We start from the raw sequence: 14541 nt of genomic DNA, 5'->3' as shown, positions 1-14541 counted from the left end.
TGGCATTCACAAAAGGAGGATCTACTCGCCGCAGGGGAAAAAAAAACAACATATTTTGCAATTCAATGAGGAAAATCTATGAGCGTCTGTGACATTCAAAGTACTCTTACTGAACCTAGGTGGTTGTACTGTATATAGAACAGATGGGTATGATCTTGGTGTGTGTGTGATTTGTGAGCATGCATGCATGTACCTTTAGAGTACTCCCACTGGATGGTAGGTACTGGGTATCCCTCTGCTGAACAGTTAAGTATCACAGCCTTCCCATAGATGCCGTCCTGGTCTTTGGGTTGTACAACAAATTTGGGAGGCACTGCAAAGTCAAAAGCGTTATTGATCAGCCGTGTGTACACTGGTATAGTGAAGTGCTCCAAAGGCAGTCATAAATATTCTATATCGTCTCTGTCGGAAAACCTGCTTCTGGTCAGACTGAATTCAATGCATGGGTCATTCTGCATAATGATTATTTTTTTACTTTTGGTACTTTAAGCTTACTTTGATGCCAATACTTTTGTAAATTTACTCAAGTAAAATTGTTAATACAGGAGTTTTACGACATAACAGAATAATTTCTACATTGTGGTATTGATACTTTTACTTAAAGGTATACTAGGTAAGATCTGTGTGTGTACACACACACTCCCCCCTCCCCTCTCTGACAGGTATCAAATCAGTGATTCCTGTCTTTGATGCATTCGATTAGAGAGAGCACTAACAAGAACAGAACAAGTTTGACACTTTTATTATGGCCCAATCAATCAACTCAGGGCACAACCCCTTTGAAGTTCAAAGGGAGCAATAAAGAGCTCCGGCCGAGCTCCCCCCTCCCCCCACAGACATAGGCGTCCCTGCAAGCGATGAATGTCAACATAAACAGTGGAATGTCAACATAAACAGTGGTACAAAATCAAAATATAGCCAGAGGGATGTGGCTTTCTGCAGGAAAACACCCCAGCATAATTACATAGTGGCTGATAGAGGGGGAAAAAATAAAAATAATTATATATATATTTTTTCAAATGTAGGCTCAAAGTTACCTATTTAACCTTTAAGTCAAGCAAAATGGAGTACTTCTTCCACCACTGCACACTAGCGGTGCGTGCCAGTCTGACATCTATAGCATCTCACCTCGCACAATGAGCTGACTCTGATGCTCCACGGCGGCGGCCTGGTTACGGGCGACGCAGGTGTAGTTCCCGTTGTGCAGCAGCGTCAGGTTGGAGACGCGCAGCGAGCTGGTGAAGTCTATGTTGTCTATGGTGACCCCCAGGCTGGCCGGGATGGGCCGGCCATCCTTCTGCCAGGTGATGAAGACCGGCTGGTCGCCAGACATGACCACGCAGGGGATGAACACACGCTGGCCAATGGAGAAGCGAGGGAACTCAAAGGGGTGGATGGTTGGCGGGACTGTGTGAGAGATGAGAGCATGTATTGTAAAGGCGGTGGTTCTCAAAAAGTGGGGTCCGGGACCCTTAAGGGGGTACCAGGGGCCCCTAGCTAAATTTGTCAATATATCATCAAAATCAGTTTAACCACTTTAACCCTTATATACACTGGGTATTTGAAAATATCGAATCTACAAGCTCGCAACAAATCATATCGCGACGCGTTGGGAGCTTGGAGATCATGCATGGTGTCATCTTTAGAAAATAGTGAAAAAAAATTGAAACATTTGAAATAATTTTTAAGCACTTTAACAACACAAATGTAGTATGGGGTCCCTGGAACAAAATATTTTCAGATGGGGGTCCGTGGCCGGATACAATTTGGGGATCCTTGACATGGAGTAAAGGGTCATTCAGACTGCTATTTTCTCCACAACTCTAATTCTAATGTAATGCTTCATGTATGTATGCTCATGTATGTATGGTGTCACCCACCGTGATCTGTAAATAGCAGATCTACAAGCTTTTAGATTGTCTATTTTGGCTGTTTTGGGTACATGGCACCTTTGCACCACAAAGTATATTATTGACAAAAATCTTTTGTCTGAACTAGGCTTAAGACCTGTCATCTTTTTAGTTTGTAAAGATACATTTTGGGGCTTTTTTATGCCTTCATTGATAGGATAGTAGGTTGACAGGATATGGGGAGAGAGATGGGGAGTGACATGCAGCAAAGGCCGTCGGGATCAGGACTCAAACCCGCGACGCACTGTCAGTCATCTGGGTAGTCATTTTTGTTCAGATGTTTTGCATTAAAAAAGAGCAAATGGAGTGGGTACTCCAAATGTGGTCTATAATGCAGAAATAATTAATCACAACTTTTTTTAATGCGACACGATGATCTTTTCTCCACATAAGAACGTAGTTTCTTAAATTCACTGTGGGGGCGGGGCAGGGGGGGGGGGGGTTTCACCTTAGAAATCCTTTCCTTTCGTCATTCACAAGTTATCACTCGTTATTTAGCCTCACACTCATACAGCATGTTGCAGCTGTGGGTGAAAGATTTTTTTTATTACTTTTCCTTATGCAGTGAACCAGAATTTTCACTCAAACAACACCTTTCCTCTCTCTCTCTCTCTCTCTCTCTCTCTCTCTCTCTCTCTCTCTCTCTCTCTCTCTCTCTCTCTCTCTCTCTCTCTCTCTCTCCCTCTCCAGGGACACTGTAGCCATCGTGAGAAACAGATGCTTTGGAAAATTAATGATTTAAAATAGCATTGGAATAAGCAGCACTTCAGCGCTTATTTAATTCACAACAAAATAGGCATAATAGGCTCCTGGGGATTCCCCCTCGGCAGCGGCGGAATGCTAAGCAGCCGCGAGGTAAATTAGCCAGGGTGGAATGGCGAGCATGGCTTTGTCTAGTGCCGTGTGATTCCCCCCCCTTGTGTATGCACTCGTTAGCCGCGCAGAGACCCCACCAGAGGAACAGAGGCCGGGGTGGGGGATTGGGGGGGGGGGGGGGGGGGAGGGGGACTCGCCCATCTAACACTTCAAATTATCGTCGCTATCGGGCGGAAACCTTGTATGTCCAAAATAGATACCTTTCAGGGAATAGAAAAACAAACCTGCGTTCCAATGGATCGTTGTACCTGTAGTACAAGCTCTTGTTTCATTGGTTCAATATTTATAAAAGCCAACACACACACTTAACCACTTTCACTTTCACAAAAAAGTAAATAAAAAATAGCAGATCTACAAGCTCACAACTTGTCGCATCACAACGCGTTGTGAGCTTGTAGATTTCTGCTACTTTAAAAAGTTGAAATATGGAGATACAAGGTTTTTGCCCCGACAGCGAAAACATTATGCGTCGTCATTGAAGGAGGAGAGCCTTCTGGGGTTATCAAACATCTGACTCAGCCCGCCGCCTCAGCACTGCATATTCAGATCAGCTGATACAGTATGATGATGATGGAGATGCCACTCTGCTATCAGTGATGTGGCCGGCTACATGGGTGTACACAGCGTCTGATATTATACACACAGCCCGTTCCCTATCAGTGTTTTCTTGAACACAGAATGGTTGACAAATATACTGTATAGAGGTGATGATTTGAACTGTTTATAAGGTGATGCTCGATGCAACATGTGCAGTGGTGGAAAGTAACTGAGTACATTTACTCAAGTACTGTACTTAGGTACACTTTTGAGGATTTTTTACTTTACTGGAGTATTTCCCATTTTCTGTACTTACAATTATTTGAAAACTTTAGTTACTAGTTACTTTGCAGATATAAATTATTATTTTATAAAACATATATTAACCATTTTAGCCCTCTACATAGGCTATTCGAAAATAGCCGGTCTACAAGCTCACAACGCGTCGCATCGCAACGCGTTGTGAGCTTGTAGATCGGCTATTTTCAAACATTTTAGTACTTTTACTTTTGGTACAGTTTGTACCGGGGTACATTTTGATGCCAATACTGAATTCTGGACCTTTACTTGTAACAGACTATTTATATATTGCAGTATTGGTACTTTCATTTAAGTAAAGAATTTGAGTACTTTTTCCACCACTGAACATGTGTGAGGATTGGGGATCATGGGGGGGGACATGCATTGTCATAAAGTGACTCTCTCCATGCATAAAGATCTCAATGTGTCGCATCGCAAAACACATATCACTTAGACCGACTTTAAACCAGTGGACAGGGACTTTAACTCTGGCTGGTGATGTACTGTAAATAGAATTAACCACTTGAAACCCAGCATGCCTATAGCATATCTACAAGCTATTTTGAGCAGAATTTGGGGTAGATGCAAAAAAGCAGTTGTAACTCAAGTCTGTTTCACTATAGAGTACCGAAGTCCTGACGTCACTCCCTAATCCCCTGGGTAACGGAAGTATTTTCTCTATGTAAAATAACATTGGGTCATCTTAGAGTCATCTCGTATAAGAATTGTGGTCCAAGAATAAACAGATTGTCCCGGCTCTATTGTCAGGGAGGTGGCTCTGTATCGTTTATGATAGTCAGTCACTCATATACTGTATGATACAGTCTGTTTCTAGCGAAAAGTGAATTAATTTGGCGGCGGTAACGTTAGTATTTTCTCGCCGTCAGTTGATGCTTCTTATCCATATGAATCAAAACGCCGGACTCGATTGTTTATTTTTGGAACACAGTTCTTATATGACGGGATATTTACACACGTCTATGGGAATTCAGAATGGGGAGGAAAAAACTTGACCCTGGTAGGATGCCAGGATGTAAATTACGTCAGTACTCTATGAGACTAAAGGGTTTAAGTGGTTAAACCTAAACCTGTGTATTAATTGTGATCATGTATTACTATTATGATTATTATATTATGGATTATGTAGCAAAAAAACGTCGTTTTGTTTTTTTCCTCCTGTTTTTCTTTTTTGAGACTTAAATAGTTTTCTTTATTTGTCATGTATGTATGTGGAAAGGGTAGGCAGAATAAGCTAATTAGCCTCAGCCTATACCTGTTTTGGTCATAACTATGTAATATTTATTATTGTTGTTGTTTTTATGCGCATGGAGTATATTGTTTACATAGTGAACTGATGACCAAAATAAAAAAATTGCAAAGTGAAGTGAAAGTTGATTGATAGACGTGCTTGTGGCCCATCGTATACCTTTCACACTGACATGCACACTCTGGTGCGTGGAGAGCTGCGGCTGCACCAACACGTTGCACGTGTACTCTCCCTCGTCCACGTCCTTCTGCACGTCGAACAGCTTCAGCGTGCCGTTGTTTTCGAAGGCCCGCTGACGATGGTTGTACGGCAGCAGGTTGGAGTCCTTGTACCACTTGATGGAGTAGTACGGGTAGCCAATGACGCGACAGTGGATGTACATGTCCCGCCCAGCGATGGCAGTGAGGTTCTTCATTGGTCGTATGCTGGCAGGCCCTTAAAAAGTCGCAAATGGAGAAAACACCTCTCTTAAAATGGTTTTGAGGCATGGTGAGTCGTGGAAAAGCATTGTGTTGTGTACTGTAAGTGTCTTGCGTGTTTCAGAAACACTGCAAGTTTATTGTGCCTTGATTCATTTTGATAAGTCGAGAAATAAACCATTCAATCCGGGAAGGCATCTGTGTCATTTTAGCTTTGAGCTATAACCATTATTTGATACTTTGGCTATTCAAAAATAGCAGATCTACAAGCTCGGCACTCGGTGCCGTGCTATGAGCTTGTAGATCTGCTATTTAAAAGAAATCTTGAACATCTGTGCAAATCTTTGAATACATATACTTTGCTTCTGGAGGTCCCTGGAACAAAATATTTTACAAATGTTCGCTTCACAAAATATATCTTCAAAGATTTGCACACATTTTCACGATAAAAAAAAAAACAGATCTACAAGCTCATAGCGCGGCACAGAGTGCCGAGCTTGTACATCTGCTATTTTTGAACAGCCAAAGACATCTAAAATGACAGAGATGCGTTCCCGGATTGAATGAGTTAATGAGACTATCACAATCTGGGATTCCCAGAGTACTAGTAGCTATCTTCCCACCTACGGTACCTCGTTCTCATCATCCAAAGCTAAATGATCACATCCAAGCATCTCCCTGTGCCTCAGCAAAGAAATCAATTCCAGCAAGCAAAGTAACAGAGATGCATCAATCCTTTTTTTCTCCCCTTCATATTCCTTCAACTCTCTCTCCATAACCAAATTTGCATCTTGCCTCGTCATTGACGTGGAGGGGGGCTTGTTCCTGGATGAATTAGGTGGAGCGTGTACCCTTCCATTTGAGTCTGAAGTGAATATTACCTAGTGCTCCCCACCTCTTTCTGCGTCGGCCGCGATTACCTCTGACAAGCATTAGAGCGGAATGTTCCCTCGCTCCCCCCGCTCACGAACCTATTATCAAAACCATTACTCATGTTCCCCGCGCTCGCTCACGCACACTCATGCAAAACCAACAGAATAAACCAATAGGCTTCCATGGCACCACATCCATGACGCTTATCAGAGAAAATGGACTATTAGGCTTTCTTTTATGAATGTACCGCAGAGGACAGTTTTACTGGGCTCTGTAGTGTACTTTGAGCACAGGCACATCCAGGGAGTTTGCTACCCTCTTTAGCACGATTAAGGAGCCAACGACGTGAGGAAGCAGTCATTACACTTTGTCTGCAAATGGCACCTGTGGAGATTTATCTTCATTGCTTGGATGCGCTCAGCAAATCACGGACCCTCACTTAAGAAGCTACGGAATCGCCCTGTTTAGCTTTAACAACATGCAAGAATGAACACAATCAAATTACGCACATCAGTATACAGCAAGTACCCTTCGCTCCGCAACGCAGAAATGATAATGGCATTGACTCTGAAGAGGGGTGGGAGGGGTAGGGGTGGGGGGCTAGAGTGCCCCAGTATTACTGCTACACAACAATGGCAATCCAGCCAACCATCTCCCTGTAGAGAACAGATAGCTCCAGAGTCATACACGAGTACTAACTGTAAATCACCCTAATGGCGTCCCAATATAAAGCTATCAGCAGGTGTTAGGAAGGAAGCAGGGCGTTAGATAGGTTAATGTTGACATCGGTGACTGATGATAGGTGGGGCCACTCCAGGAGCCTGCAGAACCTTCTGCCCTATTCGGAATATGAAAATAAAGCAATGAGGCCAGCACGTCTCTTTTGTCTGACACATAGACTAGCAGCATGTCTGTCTTGGATCTCCTGTATCACTAGATTCTTCTCGTATATAACTAGTTTCTATATCACTCGAATCTTCTATATCACTAGTTTCTATATCAATTCGAATGTCACTGTTTATCTCCTGCTTGGGTAACTGGTATCCACACCTGAAACATTTATTTTCTGTATAGTAAAGAGTAAAGACATGGAGACCCCTGTTACTGAAGTGCAAAACGAATCAAGACACGTGGATGTGCGTATGTATATGTGATGGTGTGCTGGAAGAGCTGATCTGACAAGCACCTCTTACGTTTATTCGCGCCTGGTAGGAGACGGTCCCGGCTGAGTTGTTGCAGATGCAGCGGTAGACGCCTCCGTCGGGGACCTGGGTCTGGCTGATGTTGAGGTGGCTGACCACATGGCCCTCCGAGTTGCTGAAGTGGGAGATGCGGTGGCGGCTGTCCCGCACCACGGGCTCGTCGTCCAGGGTCCACGTCACCCTGGGCTCGGGCGTACCTTTCACTGTGCATGCCAGCGACACAAACTCATTGATGTTGAAGACCTTCTCGCTGAACGAGGACAGGATCTTGGGTGTGCCGTCTGGAAGGTTAAAGACCAGGTTTTATTGTGCCGAGCAAAACATATTTTGTACAATTATGATGTGCATTAAAAATTTTAATATTCTGAATAACACACCGGAGTACATTAATATCCCTTACATACCAACGGCTAAGGAGTACGGGGAAGCTTAAATGGTTTCTTCTCTGGATCCACAACACTATTGATTACCTCTAACCTCTTTATATTGGTGCATGGCCATGGGAGACAGATGCAGTTACTATGCTGACGCAGCTATGCAAACCTCTTTCACATAATCTAATAAGAGGGGCTTGGGCTGGGCTGCACAGCAGCAATCATTAGCACATGCACATACTCTCTAAACACGTACATGCAAACGGCCACAAAAAACATGCTTCTTATTTCAAGTGCTGACCTTCCAGGATGACCTGAACAAAATCCTGGGCAGACATCTTGCCGTGCCTGGCAAAGCACTGGTAAGCTCCTCCATCACTCTTGGCCATGCCGCCCATTACCAGGTTCTCCCGGTTCTGGCCTGTAATGCGAACACTGTTCCCCGGGTAGATGAGCTCTCCATTGCGGTACCAGGACATCTGGTACTCCTCAGAGCCAGTCACACTGCAGGACAGCGACACCTGGCTCCCCACACTGCCCTTCACCTTCCGTGGGCTCACCACTGCCTTCAGATGCTCTGGAAGGGGTAGAAAGTGGTTGAGATTTAAGTGGCTGATTTCCACAGTAATACTAGCATTGCCTGGCATAAAAATTATCATTGTGAGATGTGTTTTTTTTAGCTCTGCCTGGACCACTAATTCGAACAAGGACCTAGAAGAAATAATGTATTTACTTATTATTATTATTATACGCATTGTGAGCTTATAGATCGGACATTGTTGTGATATATTTAGTTGTGTGACACCGCAAGCCCTGAACAGTCATTATTTAATTTCAAACATTTTATTCCCACACTATGCCTATTTATTCAAAACGTTTCTTAATGTTTTTTTTTAACATTTAAAAAAGAAATCCCATGAACCACCTATAATTACCACACTGGTTGAGAAACATTACATGCATTACAGTATATCAGAACAAATGTTTCTTTTTAGGCTTTCTTTTTTAATCCTTCCAATCAGTGATTGACACCAGCTGCAGCTGCTCTCAGTGTCTCTCCTTCAATCATTGAATTTACATCAGCTGCTGCTGCTGAGTTGCTGCTGCTCTCTGTGCCTTGCTTTCAAAATAAAAGTTCCTTCCTTATATGGCTTTGACAGCACAATGCCAATATTAAGATCTACCACAAAAAGTCACCGCTGACCTTTGACGAGGAGGCTGCCAGCAACCTCAGCATTGCCGTAGGTGTTCCAGACCTCACATACATATGTCCCTGTGTCACTAGGCTGGGCCCTTTCTATCAGCAGGCCCGTCACACTCTGTCTGAAGCGCGAGTCGGACTCCAGCGGACGGTTGTCCTTCAGCCAGCGGTACTTGGGTGCCGGGTGACCGGAGGCCTTGCAGGGTAACTCCACCCGATGGGACGCCATCACCTCACGGCGCTCAAAGCTGTCCAGGATGTGGGGCGCTGAGTTGGCTGGGTCTGGAAGGTACAGGAACGTGTGTTCATTATGAAGAGAACTACTGTAGCTTGTGTCACAAGTTTGACAGTGTCTCTTACTTGGTTTGTTGTTAAAATATTGTTTGAATATCCCGTTATCACGTTCTGCGTGTGTGTGTGTGTGTGTGTGTGTGTGTGTGTGTGTGTGTGTGTGTGTGTGTGTGTGTGTGTGTGCGCGCGCATGTTCACCCACAAAATGTATTTCTAACATTTAGAATTGTGATGTAACAAGGCTAGACATAACAAAAACATAACCTACAAAAAACTAAGAGAACATGCCACCATTCTGTAACTGATTTTAATTGTACCAGGGTGATTTTTGTTGGTGTCCCCATGCAGCCCTTCCCGCAAAATGTCTTTGCACAGCTGTGCTTATGCCCCTTATCACATGTCAACCCCTCTTTCTATCACCCATCTTTACTGTCACTATTTATTGAATTCAAACGAATTCAATACGCTTGAAAAAATATTGAAATATAACATTATTATGGTATCTTCTTTTTTTCTCCTTATCATTTTAGTGTCATTCTATACCCATCCTGTACCCAGAATTGCTGCTGTTTATCTCATCTGGATAGAACATGGCAGAAAGCAGTCTCCTCATGCTTCAGTTTCACAGCTTTCTTATTTCAATTTCAGTTGGGATTCAGGTCAGGTATCCACCCTTCTGATTACTGGATGATGTAACAAGCCGAGAGACCATTTATCTACACATTCACATTTTCACATTAAGGCCTGCAGGACTCTTTAGAGAGAATTAGCACTTGCATGTCGTTGCTGTCGGGCAGAAACCTTGTAACGCCATATTTCAACATGTCGTGTTTTTTTTGTACATTAATGGCCTATTTCATCATATAAGAGTGTTGCAAAAAAAGTGTCACGATGCAACGTGTTGTGAGCTTGTAGATCAGCTATTTTCACTATTAACATTTTTTTTTAAATAATAATAATAAAAAAGGAACAGTTTTGGACATACAAGGACGATATTAAGGGCAGCAGTAGCTGAATGGGTAGAGAGGCCGCCTGGGAATCGGTCACCCAGTCTACGTGTCGAAGTGTCCCTGAGCAAGACACGTAACCCCTAACGGCTCACCCCACCGTGCGCTCATCTGAGCCATCTGAGCAGCTATCTGCTGGGCGAAGCAGTAAAAATAATTTCCCCTCCCCCATGGGGACTAGAAAATACAGAAACCTGGTATCTATCTCCATATTTCATCTTTGTATGCTTTTTCGTTGGACATACAAAGTTTCTACCCGAGTATTTCCAATTTTCAATACTTTTACTTCTACTCCACTAATATTTCAGAGGCAAATATTATACTTTTATTCCACTACAATTATTTGTAAACTTTAGTTACTAGTTACTTAACCTAGATATAAATGATTATATTATAAAACATACATCAACCACTTTAGCCCTGTTTTATTTTATTTATTTATTTTAATATTTTTTATTAGGGAATTCAGTTTAGGGTTCACAGACAGGTGCATAATATATGCATGAACAGTTGTATTTATTTATATCCCTCTTTGTTTGTTTTTACCCGGCATCGTCTCTGTATATAAAACAAACAAAAAAAGAAAGAAAAGAAAAAAGGGGAAAAAAGAGAAAGAGGGAAGGAACAAGGGAAGGGGGAAGTAGGTAGGGGGAGCCCTGTTTTATACATAGGCTATTTGAAAATAATCTTGTAGATCGGCTATTTTAAAAGAAAAATGTTACTTTTACTTTTGGTACTTTAAGTATATTTTGATGCCATACTTTTGTACCTTTACTCAAGTAACATCTTGAACAGAGGCCTTTTACTTGTAACAGAGTATTTCTACATGATGGTATTGATACTTTTACTTAAGCAAGAAAATCAAGTACTTTTTCCACCACTGCCCGACAGTGAATATATACTGCTTTCCCTCTTACCTGAGACTATGAGGCGGGCACTATTGCTCTGTCGGGTGTCTCCTGAGTAGCGGTGGCGCGTCATGCATCTGTAGTTGTACAACCCGTCCTCCATTTGCACATCTAGGATGTACAGGGCTCCCGTGGAGGTGATGAGAAACCGTGACACTGCAAAAGAACACACACAAACACCTCCACATGAGCAAAAGCACAGCGCTGGAATTTACGGTACAAGTTGTAACACACAGCAGAATCAGAAGAATCATCTTTATTGTCACATCACAGGTGTAAAGAAGTGGGTGACATTATTTTTTTCCGCGTGCGCTCCATCGTTTGTAGTTTTTGTGAGAAGAAGGTAGAGGGTAGAGCAGGAAACGTAAGAGAAAAGAAAAGAACACACGATACAAACGGGTCAAATAATCAAAGATGTATACAGTGAATATATACTGTACATACACAGATAGTGTGTGTAGTAGCAGGTACGTACATGATGTTTAGAATATTAGCATCATATGCAGCCGTATACATAATATGCTGCCCTGAGGCGAGGTTAAAGAAAGTAGCAGCAGGTACAGTGTTCTTAAAGGAAGTCAAAAATGACTTATTTTCTATCAATTACACACCCCATAAAACATTGAATTCATGGAGATTTTTTTGTTTTTGTCGCATTCCTAAGCCAATAATTTGATGAACGGCGGTCTCTCCGGTAGGCCTTCCGCAGACATTAGCATCTTTCCGCCGGTAATGAGGTCTGGGAAAAAAAATATATAATCTCCATGAATTCAATGCTTCATGGCGTGTGTAATTGATAGAAAATAAGTACCCTTTTGGGTGAACCACTCCTTTAAGGTGCAGTTCAGTAGCCTAGTTCAAGGGAAGGTGCTAACCACATTCACAAAAGTAAATCCACCTCGGGTATAAAAAAAAAGAATTGAATCGAAAATCTGAATACCAGTTACGTAAAGTACGTCAAATGTCATTCTACAGTGAAAAAAAAGTATTCTACAGTCAGATTGTTCAAAGACAAAGGGTATTATGTTTCTTTGTTTGTATACACTGGGATTGCTTGGAGGGGGAAAAAAAGCCATATAATCCAATATTGGAGTCACTTAGCAAATATTTGCAAGTCAAGTGAGGTATGCGGCCCGGTGCGATTGTAGTCACCAAACATCTGCTGCAGCCCATTTAGCTCAGCACAGCTCTGAGCCACTGTGACAAGTCTGTGTGTTGTGTGGCTCTGTAACACAGCTCATTATCATGTAGCTCATCGTTCTCCTCTCTCTCTCAGGGGGGAACACACACTCTCTCTCTCTCTCTCTCTCTCTCTCTCTCTCTCTCTCTCTCTCTCTCTCTCTCTCTCTCTCTCTCTCTCTCTGTCTATCTGTCTTTTTCTGTCTATCTGTCTTTTTCTCTCTTTCTGTTTCTCTCACTTTGCTCTCCTCCAGACTAAAGCAGAGGGAGCCGGGGATCACAGAGTGCTTTGATAAGGCGTCGTTGCACAGGTCGGATGTGCTAATATCATGCTAATGTCATGCTAATTTGCGGGACCACATGGAGCAGAGAGAGAGGTGGTTGGCATTTTATGAGAAGTGATGTCTTATATGGCAAGTGGCTGCTGGGGTATTCCTGTGTCACTGATGATGGAAAAGCCCATTTGGGATGCACTCAAATGGCTCTTCTGTACGGTGGAATGACTCTGGAAGAGGTGCATAATATAGGCAGGGAATTCATAGTGTACACTGTATAGGGTCTTAAATAAGTCTCATTCCGTTTTTTTTTCCTGTCATGACAGCTCCATGCAGATTGAGTCATTCTGTACCAGCTCTCCTATACTGTACAACAGCAGGCACAGACTGTAATCATGACCATTACAACGATAAAAGCTCATTGGGACATTGGAAATAACTATTCATCATTTAAACAGCCAAACAATTTACATAAGTGTAAAACAATTTTTGTGGAACCATAAAATGTCTCTAACGTTTTAAAACCCTAGTGGAATGAAATCTATTCTGAAGTCAGAATCTGAAAATATCCCTCTGTGTGCTTTCACTTTTGACCTTTGCAATTTCCCCAGTTCTCTACATACAGTAGGAGATCCATATCCAAGCCTTATGCCTGATGTACTGTACACTAAGCTGTGCACTGGTGTCTCGCACCGAAAACAGACGGTCTACAAGCTCAATGTGTTGCGCTGTGACGCGTTGTGAGCTTGTAGATCGGCTATTTTCGTGAGAGACACCAAGATGTGCAATAAATCAGGCTTTACTTTTCTGGTTTCTAGGTTTGGCCCAGAATCACTCTGGTTCACAGATTGGACGTTGATTGGAATGTCTTAGCCAATAGGAATAACGTATACATTCTTAAATTGAGCGATGTTGTATGAATATACGTTCTATATTATGGTATTGTACATTGGCACAGACAAATGCTGCAACCACAGAGAGAGAGAGAGAGAGAGAGAGAAGAGAGAGAGAGAGAGAGAGAGAGAGAGAGAGAGAGAGAGAGAGAGAGAGAGAGAGAGAGAGAGAGAGAGAGAGAGTGAAGAGAGAGAGAGAGAGAGAGAGAGAGAGAGAGAGAGAGAGAGAGAGAGAGAGAGAGAGAGAGAGAGAGAGAGAGAGAGAGAGAGAGAGAGAGAGAGAGAGAGAGAGAGAGAGAGAGAGAGAGAGAGAGAGAGAGAGGAGAGAGAGAGACTGCAGCTTTGGAGAGCAAGTGATGACCTAGTTAGGAACGAAAACCCGTGGATTTGATATCCTAAAGGAGGTTTCAGCTTGTGGGCTACTGTAGATGTGTGTATAACAGACAACTACTGGTCAAATAACATATAAGAGACAGGTAAAGTACACACAATCACATAGTGTGTGTGTATTTACAGTATTTACAATAGGTGTTGCACCTACAATAGGTGTTTTGTGTGTGTGTGTGTGTGTGTGTGTGTGTGTGTGTGTGTGTGTGTGTGTGTGTGTGTGTGTGTGTGTGTGTGTGTGTGTGTGTGTGTGTGTGCGCGCGCGCAAGCGTACGTACGTGCACACGCCTGTGCGAGCAAGTGCACATCTGTCCAAGGTGTGTGTACTGTGTACTGTGTACTCTTCACCTACTGCATTATGTATAATATGATATTATTAATGAATTATATACATTTAACCACATAAACCCTCTATACTTAGTAAACTGGACCTGAGTTTGCTTACTTTTTCCATCTACACAAAATCTCTTTGCCCAAAATAGCTGATCTACAAGCTCACAACACATCGCATTGTGACGCGTTGTGAGCTTGTAGATTGGCAATTTTGGCTAATGTTCCCCCCAGAATATGGACGCTGGGCTTCAAGTAGTTAATGCGTACGTAAGTTTTGCAGTGTCTACTGTATCATCATGTATCAGCATT

The 14541-nt window shown here is 42.7% G+C and overlaps 1 protein-coding gene across 2 annotated transcripts in view; it reads right to left on the bottom strand.

Annotated features, from left to right (window-relative positions):
- Window positions 1-14541, bottom strand: part of dscama (Down syndrome cell adhesion molecule a) — a 122423-nt gene that overhangs the window by 33718 nt on the left and 74164 nt on the right. For both annotated transcript variants that reach the window (XM_080435285.1, XM_080435284.1), the window contains exons 4-10: window positions 11175-11321; window positions 8963-9241; window positions 8060-8335; window positions 7369-7665; window positions 5050-5325; window positions 1129-1407; window positions 194-313 (exon numbers count right to left, since the gene is read on the bottom strand). In XM_080435285.1, the coding sequence (XP_080291411.1) occupies window positions 194-313; window positions 1129-1407; window positions 5050-5325; window positions 7369-7665; window positions 8060-8335; window positions 8963-9241; window positions 11175-11321 (1674 nt within the window). The remainder of the gene's footprint in view (window positions 1-193; window positions 314-1128; window positions 1408-5049; window positions 5326-7368; window positions 7666-8059; window positions 8336-8962; window positions 9242-11174; window positions 11322-14541) is intronic.

Source organism: Gymnoscopelus braueri, assembly GCF_963280865.1.
Source record: "Gymnoscopelus braueri genome assembly, chromosome: 8".
In the NCBI taxonomy this organism is placed as follows: Eukaryota; Metazoa; Chordata; class Actinopteri; order Myctophiformes; family Myctophidae; genus Gymnoscopelus; species Gymnoscopelus braueri.
This window is presented reverse-complemented; position numbering and strand designations above follow the sequence as displayed.